General features: G+C 43.5%; 1 protein-coding gene across 4 annotated transcripts; it reads left to right on the forward strand.

Moving 5' to 3' along the window:
* The first annotated feature begins 2,491 nt into the window (after positions 1–2,491).
* On the forward strand, positions 2,492–15,264 carry MRS2 (magnesium transporter MRS2). Of its 4 annotated transcripts, XR_012623868.1 has the most exons (12): positions 2,492–2,796; positions 2,876–3,038; positions 4,290–4,326; positions 4,935–5,047; positions 5,499–5,672; positions 6,349–6,479; positions 7,170–7,286; positions 10,047–10,199; positions 11,317–11,434; positions 12,216–12,329; positions 13,448–14,438; positions 14,529–15,264. XR_012623868.1 is itself a non-coding variant. In XM_074829613.1 (11 exons), the coding sequence occupies exons 2-11, from the start codon at positions 2,985–2,987 to the stop codon at positions 13,556–13,558; spliced, it is 1,122 nt and encodes a 373-aa protein (XP_074685714.1). In that variant the 5' UTR covers positions 2,492–2,796; positions 2,876–2,984; the 3' UTR covers positions 13,559–15,264. The 4 variants fall into 4 exon arrangements, 3 of the variants coding, with proteins under 3 accessions (XP_074685714.1, XP_074685728.1, XP_074685738.1); XM_074829613.1 differs by having other exon boundaries at positions 13,448–15,264; XM_074829627.1 differs by lacking the exon at positions 2,876–3,038 and having other exon boundaries at positions 13,448–15,264.
* The last annotated feature ends 13 nt before the right edge of the window (positions 15,265–15,277 follow it).

Below are 15,277 nucleotides of genomic sequence, written 5' to 3' on the forward strand. Positions count from 1 at the left end.
TCTCTTTCTGTGTATTTTTCTTTGGTGTTTCTGCTCTTTCTTTTCCACATACCCCAGCTGCAATCAGACCAGTCCTTCATGTCTGCACTGGCATTCAGCCAGCAGTGGAACTAGTTGCTCACATAATTCAACCTCACAAATAGCTTGTGTTTTGGATGGCAGTTTCGTGGCTAAGCAAGCCTGTGCAGGAGCTAACCTCTCATTTTGGCTGAATGGAGAACAGCTGTTATGCCCATTTGTGTCAATGAGCTTCTTCAACACACAGCAGATGAGCTTGACCCGTTATTTTTTTGATGAAATACAGCAAACTGCTCCCAAAGGTTGGCACTGCAGGACAGACAGGATTCCTGACACGTGTGTACAGCAGAAGCAACAAGCAACTCATCGGTATTTAGAGCTGCAATAAATAGATGGCAGTTCTAGATCTCGGTTATCTTTTGTCAGCAGCAGTATAAAACCAGACATGATCAGACAAATCATCATTTGTCCCTGGCTGCCAGTTCACACCAATGTGTTGCCTTCACCTCTAAAGACAGAGGTGATATTTGGTCACTGTCTGCCCTTCCAGACAATTACGATGATGACTGATAATGCAGCTATAATGAGGTACAGTACCAGTACTCACAGGTATACCAGCCTATTGTATTGTACATATCAAAGGTTGTACCAATATATATTCGGTGTGAAGTTATGTCATCTTATTTCCAACTCTTTGGTTGTGTAAGCAGCCAGAACAACAGATGGACAAAGGAAAACAACTAGATCAACCCGGTATCTTTTTCCTTTTTTATTGAAGAGTGTGAAGTGTCAGCTGTGTGAGACTTACTGCAAATTCACTGAATGTACATTTCTGGCAGATACTCTCCACATGCCTCCCCAGATGTTGCATTCCAAACATGCAGAGTCAACATAAGCTGCCATTAGTTCCCAACAACGGTGCATGTTTGTTTCCTGCTCTCCTGTGGTATTTTCTGTGCTGTCTGGTATTTCCAAATTTTGTTCAAGTAGCTCTGACATCCAAGGGTATTAAATTAGTCTTGTACATACTGCCACCTGCTGTGATTAACCAAAACTAGAGCTAAAATACTCAATTTAAGTAGATTTCAGCTTTTTGTCAAGTATAAAGGGGGTGAACACTTGCATTCAGGCATGCTTACCCTGAAACTGAAAACCTCTGATGGCTTCAGTCTACACATACACGTTCTCTGTAACTACTAAGGAACACTTTATTTAATTACTTCCTTGTGAAGTTGTTTATTTTTGCGCAAAGCATGCATAAACCATCATTCTGATTCTGTACATGTGAATCGGGCACTTTGGGCAGACCCTCATCCATGTGTGTTACTGTATGTACATACAAACACACGCACAAACGCAGGGCTGGCGTGGGGCGGCAGGGAGGGGACAGTGTCTGTCCTCGGGCGATTTCCCTTTAACCTACAGCCCCGCAGAGAGCAGAATTCGGCCCCAACCCCCTTGTCTTCAAAACTCCACCCCGCGTTCAGCACAGGCAGACTGGGGCACTCCGGATGGGGCAGCCACGCGGTACGAATCATCTCATTAGCAGCATAATCACCTGCTTTTTAATTTCCCCACTAAAAGCAGTAATGAGTGCTGTAGGGCCATCTCGGCAGCAGGCCCAGCCGCGGGGTTTCCAACACTGGCGTTGCCTCCGCGCTGACGGACGCGCTTCAGCAGAGCCAACGCAGGGAGGGAAGGATTCCCCCGTTGTCTTCATGAGCCTTTTGCGCAGGAAAGCTGCAGTTTAAAAGTAGTATGTCACAGGGGAGGTGGTATGTTACTAATTAAACGTTTACATCTCAACTAACCAGCTTGCCTCTCTATTTTAGATACACAAGTAGGGCACGGTAATGTAATTGCAAGCCCTTTACTGGGGGCAGAAATGTTCTACGCTGGCAAAACCCCACATCTTAAAAGTAAAGTCCTCACCGAGCGGCCGAACGTGGCAGGGCACCCCCCGCCGCCACAGGGTTTACCCGCCTCGCGGAACACTTCCGGAGGTCGGAGCGGGGCCGCGGCTGCCCGGGCGCTGCGGGGACACCTCCGCGGCTGCGCCCCTCGCCCCGTTCGCGGCTCCGAGCCGCCGCGGGCCGCGCTCCGCCCAGGCTGGGCAGGGGGAACCCCGCGGCCGCCCGGGCTCCTCCTCCTTTGCGGCGGCTGCGCGCTGGGAGCCACGCTGGGCCGCTGCGCTGCGCGGGGCCTGCGCGCCTATGCTGCGCGCCGGGCTGCTGCCGCGCGCCCTGGGCCGTCCGCGCCCGCCCCGCCCGTGGGCCGCCCTGGGGCTGCCGCCGGGCCGGGGCCGGGGCCGGGGCCGGCCCGCGGGGCTGCCGGGGCCGGCGTGCGCCCGGGGGCTGCGCTGGGCGGGTAAGCGGCGGGGCCGGACAGGGCCCTCGTGCCGCGCGGCGGCGGCTCCCGCCGTGTGCGTCCCGGAGGGCCTCACTGTGCGGGGAGGGGGGGAGGGAGGGAGGAGGCGCCCCAGCCGGCGCCCGGGAAGGCCGAGCGGCGGTAGCCGCGCTCGGTGCGGTTCCGGCCTCCTGCCCGCGCTCCGCTGGGGGGTGGCGGGTCCCTGGCGGCCTCCTCACGATCGGTGCGCCCTAGTTCGTGTGTCAGCGCAGGGCGTAGGGGGCCCCCAGCAGGGCACCGCGCCGTGAAAGGCGAAGTGCGGCGTACTGGGAGTAGAAATGCGCTGTCTTTGCTTCAGGTCAGTTTTACCAGCATGCCACGACGGAGGCCTCCCAAGCCACCTTAGCTAGCGTGTCTCCTGTTTTTGCAGTGGTAAGTACGTGCAGGTGTTCCCACCAACGAGCGCGGCTTCTGTAAGGTGATGCTGCTAGCTCTTTGTTTTTTCTTAAAGCATCATAAGAGCGGATGGATTTGTCTCTCAGAAAACATCCCGAGTTCTAAATGGTCGGTTTAAGGTGTTCTGACTTGAGGACCAGTGACGATATACCGCGTCCATCAAGATGTTTTTCGAAGATCCAGCATCAGCTGGGAGTTCTCTTGCTTTAAGCGTGAAGGCAGGTCAACTCGTAGAAGTGCTGCAGTCAGCGGGTTTCTTGTTAAGCTTGCCAAGACTTGCTGATGACTTTTAGAAATACTGTTCCTGTGTCCTGGAAGCTGCAGTTCTATGGAAACATAGGATCTGGGGAAAAACAAGCTCTCTATATGTTCTTTTTAAAAATGAGTCTGGAAGCCATTTGCAAACTGCTTGATTGACGTTATTAGTGCATGTGAGGGAAGGTGAGGCCCCCTTCTTGCAAACGAAAGCAGTCATTCTGCAACAAGGTGCATGCAGCTAAGTCCTTGGGGCCGTGTAACCCCTGTTGCAGCTCTACTGGAATGTATGTTTAGGTATGTTTAATTCACAGACAGTTATTTTTAAAACCAGTAATATGGAATGAAACTACGTGGTTTATAAGCAAAACAGCAAACTTTCTGATTAAGGCAGACATTGCATTTTTCCCAATAAAATAATTTTACTAGCAAATACAAGTGTTAAATGAATAATCTGAATGACAGGTGCTAAAACAAGAAGGATTTAGATGCAGGTTACTGGCTGAATAGCACATCCGTGCAATACTTGACGTGGGCACAAGGCTTAACTACCCAATTTGTGGTACTCTCTTTAAATTTTATTTGTAAATTTTTCAGATTGCTCCAGAGGGAATAGCAAAATTTGTAATCCAAAGTGTAAGATGCCTTGCTGATCTCCCTGGGATGCAGTGATAGGACACATGGGAATGGCTCAGAGCTGCACCAGGGGAGGTTTAGACTGGACATTAGGAAGCATTTCTTTACTGAGAGGGTGCTCAGACCCTGGAACAGGCTTCCTAGAGAGGTGGTCGATGCCCCATGCCGGTCAGTGTTGAAGAGGCATTTGGACAATGCCCTTAATGACAGGCTTTAACTTTTGGTCAGTCCTGAAGTGATCAGGCAGTTGGAATTGATGATCATTGTAGGTCCCTTCCAACTGAAATAGTCTATTCTATTCTATTATATTCTAACTCTGATCCTCTGTCAATCAGCTTCTTCCCAAGGTTTATGTAGGAACATGATTTTGATTTGGTGTGTATACAGACACAGTGAAACATGGCAATTTGGTGCAGTGTTTTTCTTAATTGGGATGAACTGTGAAGAGAGGACATAAAAAATTGCTTTTTCTTAATAGCATATTTTCTATTTGACCTCTAGGCAAGTGCAAACAATTTTAGAAATTGATTTCTTGTTTTATAATAACTGAAAAAAAAATTTTTTTTTCACTCCTTTAGATGAAGCTTGACAAGGAGGGAAATACAACCTTTTTTGGTGAGTTTTCATTGTAGTTTCATTTGTTTGGGTTTTGTCTTTTTTTCCTTGTCCAGTACAGAAAAGCCCAATTGGGAATCTACATGGGGTAAAAAATTATATTTGGGATACTTCACTGTGTTTATTTGGGATGTTGCAACGTTTCCTGTGTTTTGTTGCCTTCTGTTGGTCTTCATAGCATCTTTATTGTTACAATTTCGTAATATTTTTAAGTAGTGTTTGAAAATAATATATTCCATCTTTCACGTGAAGGTCATTTTTACTTTGTCTTTGCCTTTTTTGACCAGCATGCTACTTTCCCTGCCTTGTATTTCCTTTCCCGTAGGATTACATATGCTTTCTCAAACGAGTCACTTGGTTTCTGACATGAAATTAATTGTCATGGCCAACTTTTTCACTTATACCTAGAATTTTTCTCTTTCCACTCAAGATAGAGTCTTCGAAGCTTTGTAAAAAATTTACAATGAGGAATCAACTGAAGGCAAACTGATTTAAAGATAGAACAGCTTTTTTTTCTTCTGCAGGACTTAGTAACGTACTAAAACATAATTTCAGAACATACGTGCTTGTCCCCTAAATGTCTTAATCTAAAAATATTTTTGTGATAGAAAAGAAGAAAACAGAATTGTACCAGGAATTGGGTCTTCAAGCTCGAGATCTCAGATTTCAACACCTAATGAGCATTGCAACTAGGAACAACAGGATCATTGTGAGAATGGAGGTAATGGTTTCCCTATAGCTGAGTGTGAACTTGAACTGTGTCTTATCCTTGCACTTTCATTTTCCTGCATGGTTCTTTTAATACCAGCTTTCTGTGATGTGCAATCCAGCAAAATGTGTCTTTGGAGCTCTGCCTAGCGACCAGAGGTACAGGTTGACCAACAATATGTATTAATGACCACTTTTCTAGTTGAGCACAGGAGAAACTTTATTAACATTGTCACAGAAGTAAAGGCTCACAAGGAGCCTCTTAGTCATACCACCACTAGCACAGTGCTGTGTCTGAACCACGGGGAATCCACTAGTTTGCGGTTAGTGTGAGATTGTTATTTTCCTGCCTGAAAAGACATTTGAAGAGTGGCTTTTGAAAGCCTAAATTACCAAATGCACTAGAGTTATGAGAAATCTTCAGAGAGTTTTTTTCAGTCTCCTACATGTACTGTCTTTTTCAGTTCTTGAAGGCCGTCATAACACCCGAGTTTCTTCTGATACTAGATTATCGTAATTTAAATCTGGAACACTGGCTCTTCAATGAACTAGCATCTCAGCTGGCAGGGGAAGGTCAGCTAGTTACATATTCCCTGCCCTTTGAATTCCGAGCCATAGAAGCAATCCTGCAGTACCGGGTGAGCTATCTCATTTTTATTTCAATTGTTTTGGAAGTTGTTGCTTCATAGAAAGGACAGTATGGTTTTATTCTTGTGTTAATATTTATACGTACACATTTTATATGTATTCCGCACTTCCTGTAGGAGCTCTCTTTTGGTTTTGGCTTTTGTTGCTTTAGTTTTCATGGTTTCGTGTGTACGTGTGTTTCCATTCCCTTCCCAAGAAAGTGCTAATTGGATGCAATGGCTTCACCATCGTTTGGACAATTAAAAAACAAGTCAGAGTACCTTTCTAGAGACATGCTGTAGCTGAAATGAAGTCACACAAAAGCGCTGAGGTTTTTGGCCTCTTGGGCAGGAGTCAGATAATGATTTCTAGCTATTCTTAAAAATCTATGCTTGCTAATGCTAATACGACATTTCTAGACAAATAGTGTTTTAGCTTTATCAGCCTTATTGGTGTGGTTGTCACTGGCTTTCAGTTCAGTGCAAGTCACTTTTATAAAATACTATATTTCGCACTGGCTTTATCTTGTAAGGGGTATCCCTATAGCAAGTATTTCCCGGGCATTGGAAAGCAGATTGTGTAAACTGCCTATTACTGTGAATTCTGTGTTCAGAGACAGGAGTCAGTTGCCCAAATCATTCTAAAGGGATTGCTTTAATTCTTATGAAGGATCATGTTGTTATCTAGATCAGCAAACTGCAGGGGAGACTTAACACTTTGCAGCCTCAGATCCTTGAGACACTGGAAGCTCTAGTGGACCCCAAGCTTTTGTCTGTGGATAGGAGTAAACTACACATTCTCCTGCAAAATGGCAAGAGGTAAATAAGAGTAAGCCGTGAAGAGACTAGAAGATGACCGTAGAACATTATGTGCAATGAAATGTTAGAAAAATGGTATCTAATACTAATTTCCTAGATCACTGTAATGCTGGGTTGTGCATCTTATTTGTAAATGTAAAAATTGGTATATGAAATAACTAGTGATACGGGAAAAAACAGAAAAAGGGAAATCTATTCCGAGTTTTCAGAAATACAGTCGAGCTTCTTAAATAGCATCTGACAGAACAAAATAATACCTAAGAAAACAAAATAACATCGTGGAAGTGTTCCCTGTAATGTAAAACGAGATTAGCCTTTGGATCTATGCTTTAAGGTTACTAGTACTAATACCCTGGTACCTTCATGAATTAGCCTCTAATATGACAGTGCAAATAGGCACTGGCTGTGTGCTCACAGAGTGCTTGTTTTTTCTGACTTACAAATATATCCAGAAAACACATCTGAATCCCTTTCAGTGTGTGTAGCTCGCTCGTCCCCAGACAGATCACTGCCACTACTAAGTGTGTGGCCTGTGGAGAATTTTTTGAAGGAGCTCTTAGAACCCTGCAAGGAACTCTTTCCTGGCCACTCCATCTGGCGAGGGTGCTGGCTGGCAAACTCATTTAGAGATTACCTTTGTGCACTGGTGCCAGTGGGGATTACTTGACCTTTTGCCTGTTCTTTCTTCAGCTTGTCAGAACTGGAAACAGATCTTAAAGTTTTCAAAGAAACAATTCTGGAGATCTTAGATGAAGAAGAATTAATAGAAGAGCTCTGTCTATCTAAATGGACGGATCCACAAGTATTGTATGTATATTTTGAAACCACATACTTTTTTAACAGTGTGTTTTGTTTAAGGAGAACTCAAACACTAAATTGGGTGTTCCCTGCCAAAAAGCAGAAAGAAAAAGACTTTCTAATTTTTTTAAAGCCCTAATGCTTGCCGCTTCAGAAATCATTGTATTTGCCATTTTGGAGAAGGATGCCCATTAGCACTAGTCATATTACGCAGTTTCAAATAGTTCTTGGCATAACAGGTCAGCTCATCTAGTATGTAATGGGATGGGAGCAGGATGGCAGGAGGAGAAAAAGCAAATGTTATTTTTCAATACAAATTAACACTTTCTTGGAGAATTTTCCTTAGTTTCACCAAAAAACCTAGAGAGATGGGTTTTAAAGCTTGCTTGAATAAATCAGACACCACACTTCCTTTGTTAGGAGTGTTCTGAACACCTTGCTTCTAGCTTTTTGCTTGCCAGCAGAACCTGAAGGAGAGGGACCCTGGAGTAATCGTGTGCACTGAAGAGCAGCATTTCAGGAAAAATCTAAATGCAGAAATAGTCCTATTGCACTCTCAAATTCTGGTGAAAAACAGCACGCAGGAGCAGCAGCACCAGTTGCTTCAGCAAAAACAAAAAAGCAGAAAGATAATGTGTATCAGATCCTAATATGTTTTGGACTGAATTGCATTTAAATCTTGTCCATATAGAGATGTTTTATGTTTAAACAGATAACAAACTACCTTTCAGGGTTCTTTGTGAAGTTGCTGAGTAATACTTTTGCGTAACCACATTGCGTATGGATATTAATACTGTTCATGCAGTAGCATGGGTTTCAAATCAGGAGATAGTTTCTTGCCCTGCAGAGCTTAGTCTAAATGTGCGGCAGAAACTCAGTATTCCAGAAGTAGGACCCAGTCTGCATTTCTAATGCTTCTGCTGGAGCAGTATTGGGAGGGCTCTGAATTCCAGGCTGTTCCTGAGCCAGCAGCTGATCTTCGTCCTGGTTTTGCTCCCAGCCTTCCTTTGGAATTAATACATGTTGCTGGCAAATCTCTTCTTGCCTCATGGTAGACAATGTCTAGGGAACGTCTAGGAAAGATACCAAGGTCACCTTACACTCTCATGCTGGGAGAAACCTGAAGTCAGACACCATTGCACAAGGGTAGGAGAGGCGGTGGGAGGTCGTATAAAGTGCTGGAGCCATGCTACAGGGTGCTGTGAGGCGGCCCATGCACGAGGCACACTGGGAAGCACTAGCCACGACAGCGCATTTGCAGGCAGGCTGGCAGTGTGAGCACAGCTCTTTTGACTCCAGGATTGATGCAAGTGACGTGTGGTATTTGGTGACCTCAGGAAGTCTGAGGAGGTGTGGAGGAGCCCAGTTAGGCAGAGAGGTGCCATCAGAGATCCTTTGGAGCAGGAATGCTGAGCTGAGCCCAGAAAGACAAGACGAGGCAGACGTTGTATTTTTGTGTGAAGGGGTGGCAGACTGTCAAAGACTCGTGGGACAGATGGAGGCTAGTTAATGGAAGCAAATCAGGTGGCAGTTATTTTCAGGCCTGTGTGCCTGTTGTTTCCCTTTGTATATCCACAGAGGAGCTGATGTAAAGATACTCATCAAGTAAGACCTTGAGCTGAATCCATAATACAGCAGATAGCGCTCCAAGGCTTTCAAGTCTGCAACTCCTCTCACCTGCACGCAGTAAAAACCTCAAGGTCTGAAGGGCTTTAGAAATCAGCCTAGCTAACTCAGAGGTTTCTGCTCCATCAGAGAGAAACTAGGGGCTCTATTAAAGGTCCTCAGGGAGCTTACGTGGCTTGATTCTTATTTTCTCAGTAAATCATTTCAAGAGGTTCTCTTAACAGCAATACCAGAAGGAGATTCTTTACAAAGTTTAGTCTCTCTAGAGAAATGAGGTTACACCACAAAAAAAAAAAAAAAAAAAAAAAATCTTCCTGGCTTTGCTGCTAGTTTCCAAGCTCCTGTGGATCTCAGGTGCCTCAGCTTTCATCTGTGCATTGAACGGTCCAGTACACTGCCAGAAACATACATACCTGTTCCAGAGAAGGCTGCTGTGCCAGCAGTTGGACCATGAAGTAAGATGAGAATCTCTTCAGACAGACTTCGCTTCGGAGAACGGCGTCTTCCATTTGATGATCGCTCTTTGGCTGCTTCATGTGCCCAGAAAATTTTGCATTGATGACTGTATAGCTGAAACACCTTACAACTATATTATTCTAATATACACCTAAAACATCTCCCTCACCGCGTAACTGTGTGTTGACTTTTGGTCATGTTTTATTCTTGGGAGTTTTTGACTGCACTTTTACCAGCTTCCACCACTTGAGGGCGCCAAGAAATTAAGCATCTCCTCTCAAAATTGTCAGCATTTTATAATAACTTAATAATATAAACATTTACAGTAATACAAACTTTATCTATAATATAAAATTTATATAATTTTATAACTATTTAATATCTGAAAAAGTAAGATTTGTGGTGTTGTGCATGCCTTGAGCACATCATATGCTAACTGCTCTACTCAAAATAACTGTCTGCCCATGCTGATCAGCTGATAGATATAAAAATCTGCCTTTTATTTTAAGCTGTTGGTATTGATGGAAGTTCCCCACTGAAAAAATTGGATTTTGAGATCTAGTGTCTAACAGCACTCTTGTTGGCTGTTCCCCACGATTCTTAATGTGCCTTGTCTTAACACGTCAATAATAATACCCTTCTATACCACATGTAGCTAACCAGAAAACTATAAATTGTTGCTCACAGTGAGGAGAGTGCATCTGGGATTGACCATGCAGAGGAAATGGAACTGCTGCTGGAGAACTATTACAGACAAGCAGAAGATCTTGCAAATGAAGCTCGTGAACTCAGAGTACTAATTGACGACTCCGAAAGCATAATCTTTATCAACCTGGACAGGTTAGTTACCCTATCTGTTGGACTGTCAAAAGCTGAGCAGAATTCAATGTTGTCTAGTCTTTCTCAAGTCTGCCTATAAGGAAAGTTGGGGAATTCCATCTTCATGAGGGTTTGAATGGACTTGCAGTCACAGCACTAGAAGCTGCACTGCACTTTTCTTAGCAGTGAACTGGATAAAGCAAAGCAACAAGACACCCTAATTAGTATGTGTAAAAACCTGTCTAGCCAGGCATCAGTTTTCCCTAGCAGGAGAAACCAAGCTTCTCCTAGATCCTTCTGCAGAGCTATTCACTAAAGGAAATGTCTGCAAATTTAGGGGAAAAATAAAATTCTACTCAGGAAAGTTTACTCTTAATTCAGCAAAATTGAATTATTTAAGAGTCTGGCTAGGCTACTCAGGCGTTCAGTTGCATTATCACTCTATGGAGTGATACAAGAGTGAATAACTTCGGAGCAAGTTTTTTCTCTCTCTTTGCTACAGTTTTCACTAGTAGCCAGCTTTCTTACTGAAAAATAATTGTAGCTTGCATTTGCAAGCACATGCCACTGTCTTTGAGGTCAGTGTTTAATATTTTTTCTCCTCTTTACTGGGGAGTTACCTGTAGAAGCAATTGGTGGATGCTGCATCAGGAAACCACAGAAATCCTTTTGGGGGAGACTTGAATATGGAATTCTCCAAAACAGGCTCAAGTTTATAGTCTGCAGTATTTACCAACTCTACTTCTTTGTAAGTATTCATTTGCAAGGTAACAGTAAATTTTTGTTTCTTGTGAATATGGACATGTAAATTCCAGCCAGTTAGTGGTGAGAGAACACAAATTTTCCTGAAAATTTACTGTTACTCTGTGTACATACACCTCTAAGAAGTAAGCGATACTGGAAAGTCTGCCGATGATTAAGCAGAACCTGCTGCCTTAGAGGTATCCTGATGCAGCAATTTCAAAACGATAGCCGCTTTATACTGTTGTTTCATGAGCTTTGTCACTGGGTTGTGTAATTCCAGCATGACTTCCTCTCTTCCACTATTTGGTTTGAGTGCATGCTGTATGGAATTTGAGAATTTAGGCAGCAAATCCATTTTTTGGGTTCCCCTTACAGATGTTTCTCCCTCCTTTAGCCACCGTAACGTGATGATGAGACTGAACTTGCAGCTAACTATGGGGACTTTCTCTCTGTCTCTCTTTGGACTCATAGGAGTTGCATTTGGTATGAACTTGGAGTCATCTCTTGAAGAGGTAAGGAACAAGTGCTGCTTTTATCAGTGACATAAAACATGGGCCCTGCTCTTACAGTGCATTTTATTTTCAGTACGACTTCACTCTTTCCATAGGTAAAGCTCCAGATTCATGTTTGTGTGAACGTAATTCAGTCCAGTGATTCCTGTATTCACGCAGTCACTTTTTTGTAAGCAAATTACTGTCTGGCTAACTGCACAGTGTTGCAGCCTTTTTTCTGTGTAATGTCCATGTAAAATAAACTGGAAGACAGATTTATGGTTGTATAAGGACTGACTATAAAGCAGTGTTAAGGTTTCTTTAATGATCATCTATTTTTCTGAAAAGACCAGCTTTGTCTTCCAGATACAAGGGTACCTGGTAAGCAGCCAGGGCATTTCCAGCACACCAGAGGAAATACTCTATTGTCAATTACATTTTTATATCTAGACTGAGCAGGTACAGACTGGGGGGTACAAATTTAAAACAAAAAAAACCCCCAAAAAATAAAACAAAGCAAAGGCTTCTTCCTTTCCAGATCCATTAAATAGAAGTGTTGAATTTCCAAACTTCCTGATGAAGGAAGGAAAACTGTGGGACAGTAACAGAATACACTAGGGTGATTCCTTAAATAAAATGCTTTGCTGTGAAACAGCCCTTTTCCCCAGGTAGGGCTTGGCTGTTGATGGTAGAGAGTTTACCACTTCCATAAAGAACCCTGGTGGGGAGTGAAAGATTATGTTTGGATAATCCTTTTGCTGAAGAGAGAGTTGCATGGCTAACGGGAACATTCTGTTGATAGGACCCCAGAATATTTTGGCTGGTGACGGGGATTATGTTTCTGGGAAGTGGTCTGATATGGCGACGTTTGCTTTCCTTCCTTGGGCGGCACTTAGAACCTCCACTACCTCCTCACGTACGTATGGCTCGCGAGGGTTTCTGCTCCAGACTCTGCCGTGTACAGTTCTATTTCTAAAGCAGGAGATAAGCCGTTGTAGAGGGGTGGGCCACAGAGCATGGGGGAATTCAGCTCAGTGTCTACTCCTTGACAAAAGAGAAGGTTCTCCTGAGCTGGACTGAATGAGGTGGGAAGCTCCAGCACTGGTAAAGATACACTTGAGCAGTAAGATACTGCTGACTGTTGCGAAAAGTGAAGCAGCGGGCTGTTCCTTGAGACATGCTATATTTACTTTCATCTGGCAGCCCAAGGGGAGCTGAGGCTAATGGTAGAAGCAGCCCTAATTTGCCTTCTCAGCTGCCGCAGCAATCTGTTCATAGTGAGGGACATGACAGATGCTGCCCTCCTCCTCCCACCCACATACTGACTCTGGATCTGTATTCCCCATCTTGTAAAAGAGAAGGTAAAGATAAAAGGACCATGGTTATCTGTAACATCTCTCTGGAGAATGCTGCCACGGTTGTGATGTCCTGACTCCCAGTCCCAGATTTGTACTAGCTCCTCATGTGCACAGCGGCTGGTGTTGCTGTTGATGCTGATGGCATCGCAAAGCCCTGTTGTACCAAGCTGTAGGAGGATTTCCAAGGAGACCGTCTTCAGATTAGCAAGATCCTGTAAGGGTCATTTTCCCTGTTGCCCACCTGCCAAAGCTTGTGGTACTGTATTGTCTACCTCTATTCTGTGCTCTAATATTTATAACAGGGACGTGTCAGTGGATTCAAAAGTTAAGTAAGTTGCTACAAGTGACTAAAGAAGGGGAGACGCAGATAAACTCCCCTTCTTCCCTCCCCTCCCTTGCCATTAAGAGGCAGATGAAGTAGTTCATTGTGGATTGTTGACTATGGCTACAACTAACTGGATTATCCTCAAGTGTTGCTCAAAACCAACTCCAGCACATACTGACTCTGGCTTGGAGAAATTTACCGAAAAGGGATGAGGGAGGCAGAAGCCAGAGACAGTGTTGTGAGAATAAGAGGAGAAAAATCAGGGTTCAGGCCTCTCTGAAGCTTTGTTTCCTTCTGCTGCATATAGAGCAGCTTCTCATGTAATCACAGGCTATTTTGTATCTTGCCTAGGTTCCTGCACTTTTGAAAAAATCCCAGCCAGCAGCTGGAAGAGTGGAGATAAAGAACAACCTTAAAGCAGAAACATTTGGGCTGAGCAGAAGCACATTAACAAACCAATAGGAACAGCAGGAATGAAGAGACTTTTATTGTTACAGGGTGGACTTTGGACACTTTCCTTGCATTTTTTCTTCCTTACTGAAAACTGCAAGAATTTCTACAGTTGCTAATTTAATATATATTTTGTGCCAAAAACCTGTGATGAGATTTTAAAGCTCACACACAAAAAGAAACACAAGGGAAAACAGTGACATGCTTTCCACAGTAGTCTCACCTCCACCCCTCATATGTTCCTTTAGTTTTCTGTATCGCGTACAGATACTTAGTTTTTGGGCACTCTCGTTGCAAGCGTTTCTGTCAAATACTTCACGTAATGGCTTTTCTTAAAGAGAACAGTATTTTCAGCTTAAAGGATGACAGCAGTCAGCATTAGGTTCTGAGCTGCAGATTTAGGAATCTGACTTCAAATGCCAAAGAAAAATCCACCCCAAAAGTGGCCTTTCTAATGGATTTTTTTAAGGCCCTTATTTAATTGCAGAGAGCAGATTTTCCAAAGCAAAAAGCATACCTGCATCTCTTGTGAAGCATCGCCTCTAAATTGATAGTAACCAGAAACAATACTTTCCCTTATTTTAAGTGAGCAATAACAGGCTCTGAAATTATCTTGGTGTTCCTTAACAATTAATTTAGGCCCAAAATGTATGCAGTTTCAGTAACAGGAGAAGCGGGCCTATTGGTAACGCACACTTGTGGTTGCCATCTGCCACTATTTCAACATGCAGTGATACAGCTCCTTGTGTTGTCATAAGGACTGATTCAAATGCTGGTAAAAATCAACAGCCCAGTTGTTGGTTTCCCTTAAGCCGGGCTCTGCTTTCTCTCTTTTCTCTCCAAGAAGACAAGACGACAGCATGGACTAGCCTGCGCCACAGTAAGTAGCCAGGTTAGTAAAGGGTGTGGAAGCCTGGTGTTCTGTGATGGACTGAAGAAAGGAGTAAAATTCTGATGCCCACTATCTGTGTTTTTTTCTTAGGACTTATCTCTGAACTCTGAGCACATGGTTCTCCACTGGTTTCTCTCAGTCAGTAGAGGGAGCATGAAATCCTTCTAAATCCGGTCTATTTGTTGTTTGGGGTTTTTAACCTCTTTGTAACATACAGTGGAGTAGCTTCTTAGGTGCCACCAGGTAAATCACTGTACTGTGAGGGGTTGTAAAGAATAACTAGCTGTGAACATTTTTACTCAGGACTAACAAGTCAAAAATGGAAGTAAAAAGGTACATAGATTAAAATTATGCAGGCCTGTGATTCTAGTTTGGTTAAAATTGGTTGTACATAATTGTTTTCAAACAGTTCTTGCTCTGTATGTGACTTCGACTACAGATATAAAAGGCATGAGAAGGTGAGAAAATTAATGGGGTTTGTAACATTTCTGAGTTTTTTAGCTGAATTTTTTTTGCAGCCTTTTTGTTTAGCAGGTAGAGATGTAAAAAACCTCTATACTGAGCAGTCCAGCAGAAAAAGCAATGGCTCACATACCTTGGCCGATAAACCCCAGGAAAGCCCCGTGCTTGAAGGGATAGCGATGCTGATGTTTTCAGTGAAGTGAGTTGCATTAGGCCAGGACTCAAATGTGTTGGTGCAGCTCTTTGGAAGCTTTCACGTAAGCTTTGCAAGCTCTGTCTTTTATGCAGAGAGGCTTCTGTGAACTATATTGACTCCTTTTCCTGTACATAATTACTTAAAGCACAATAAAAGCACTGAAAGACACATCTTTTACCAG

The sequence above is a fragment of the Strix aluco genome, chromosome 1 (assembly GCF_031877795.1).
Source record: "Strix aluco isolate bStrAlu1 chromosome 1, bStrAlu1.hap1, whole genome shotgun sequence".
Taxonomy (NCBI): Eukaryota; Metazoa; Chordata; class Aves; order Strigiformes; family Strigidae; genus Strix; species Strix aluco.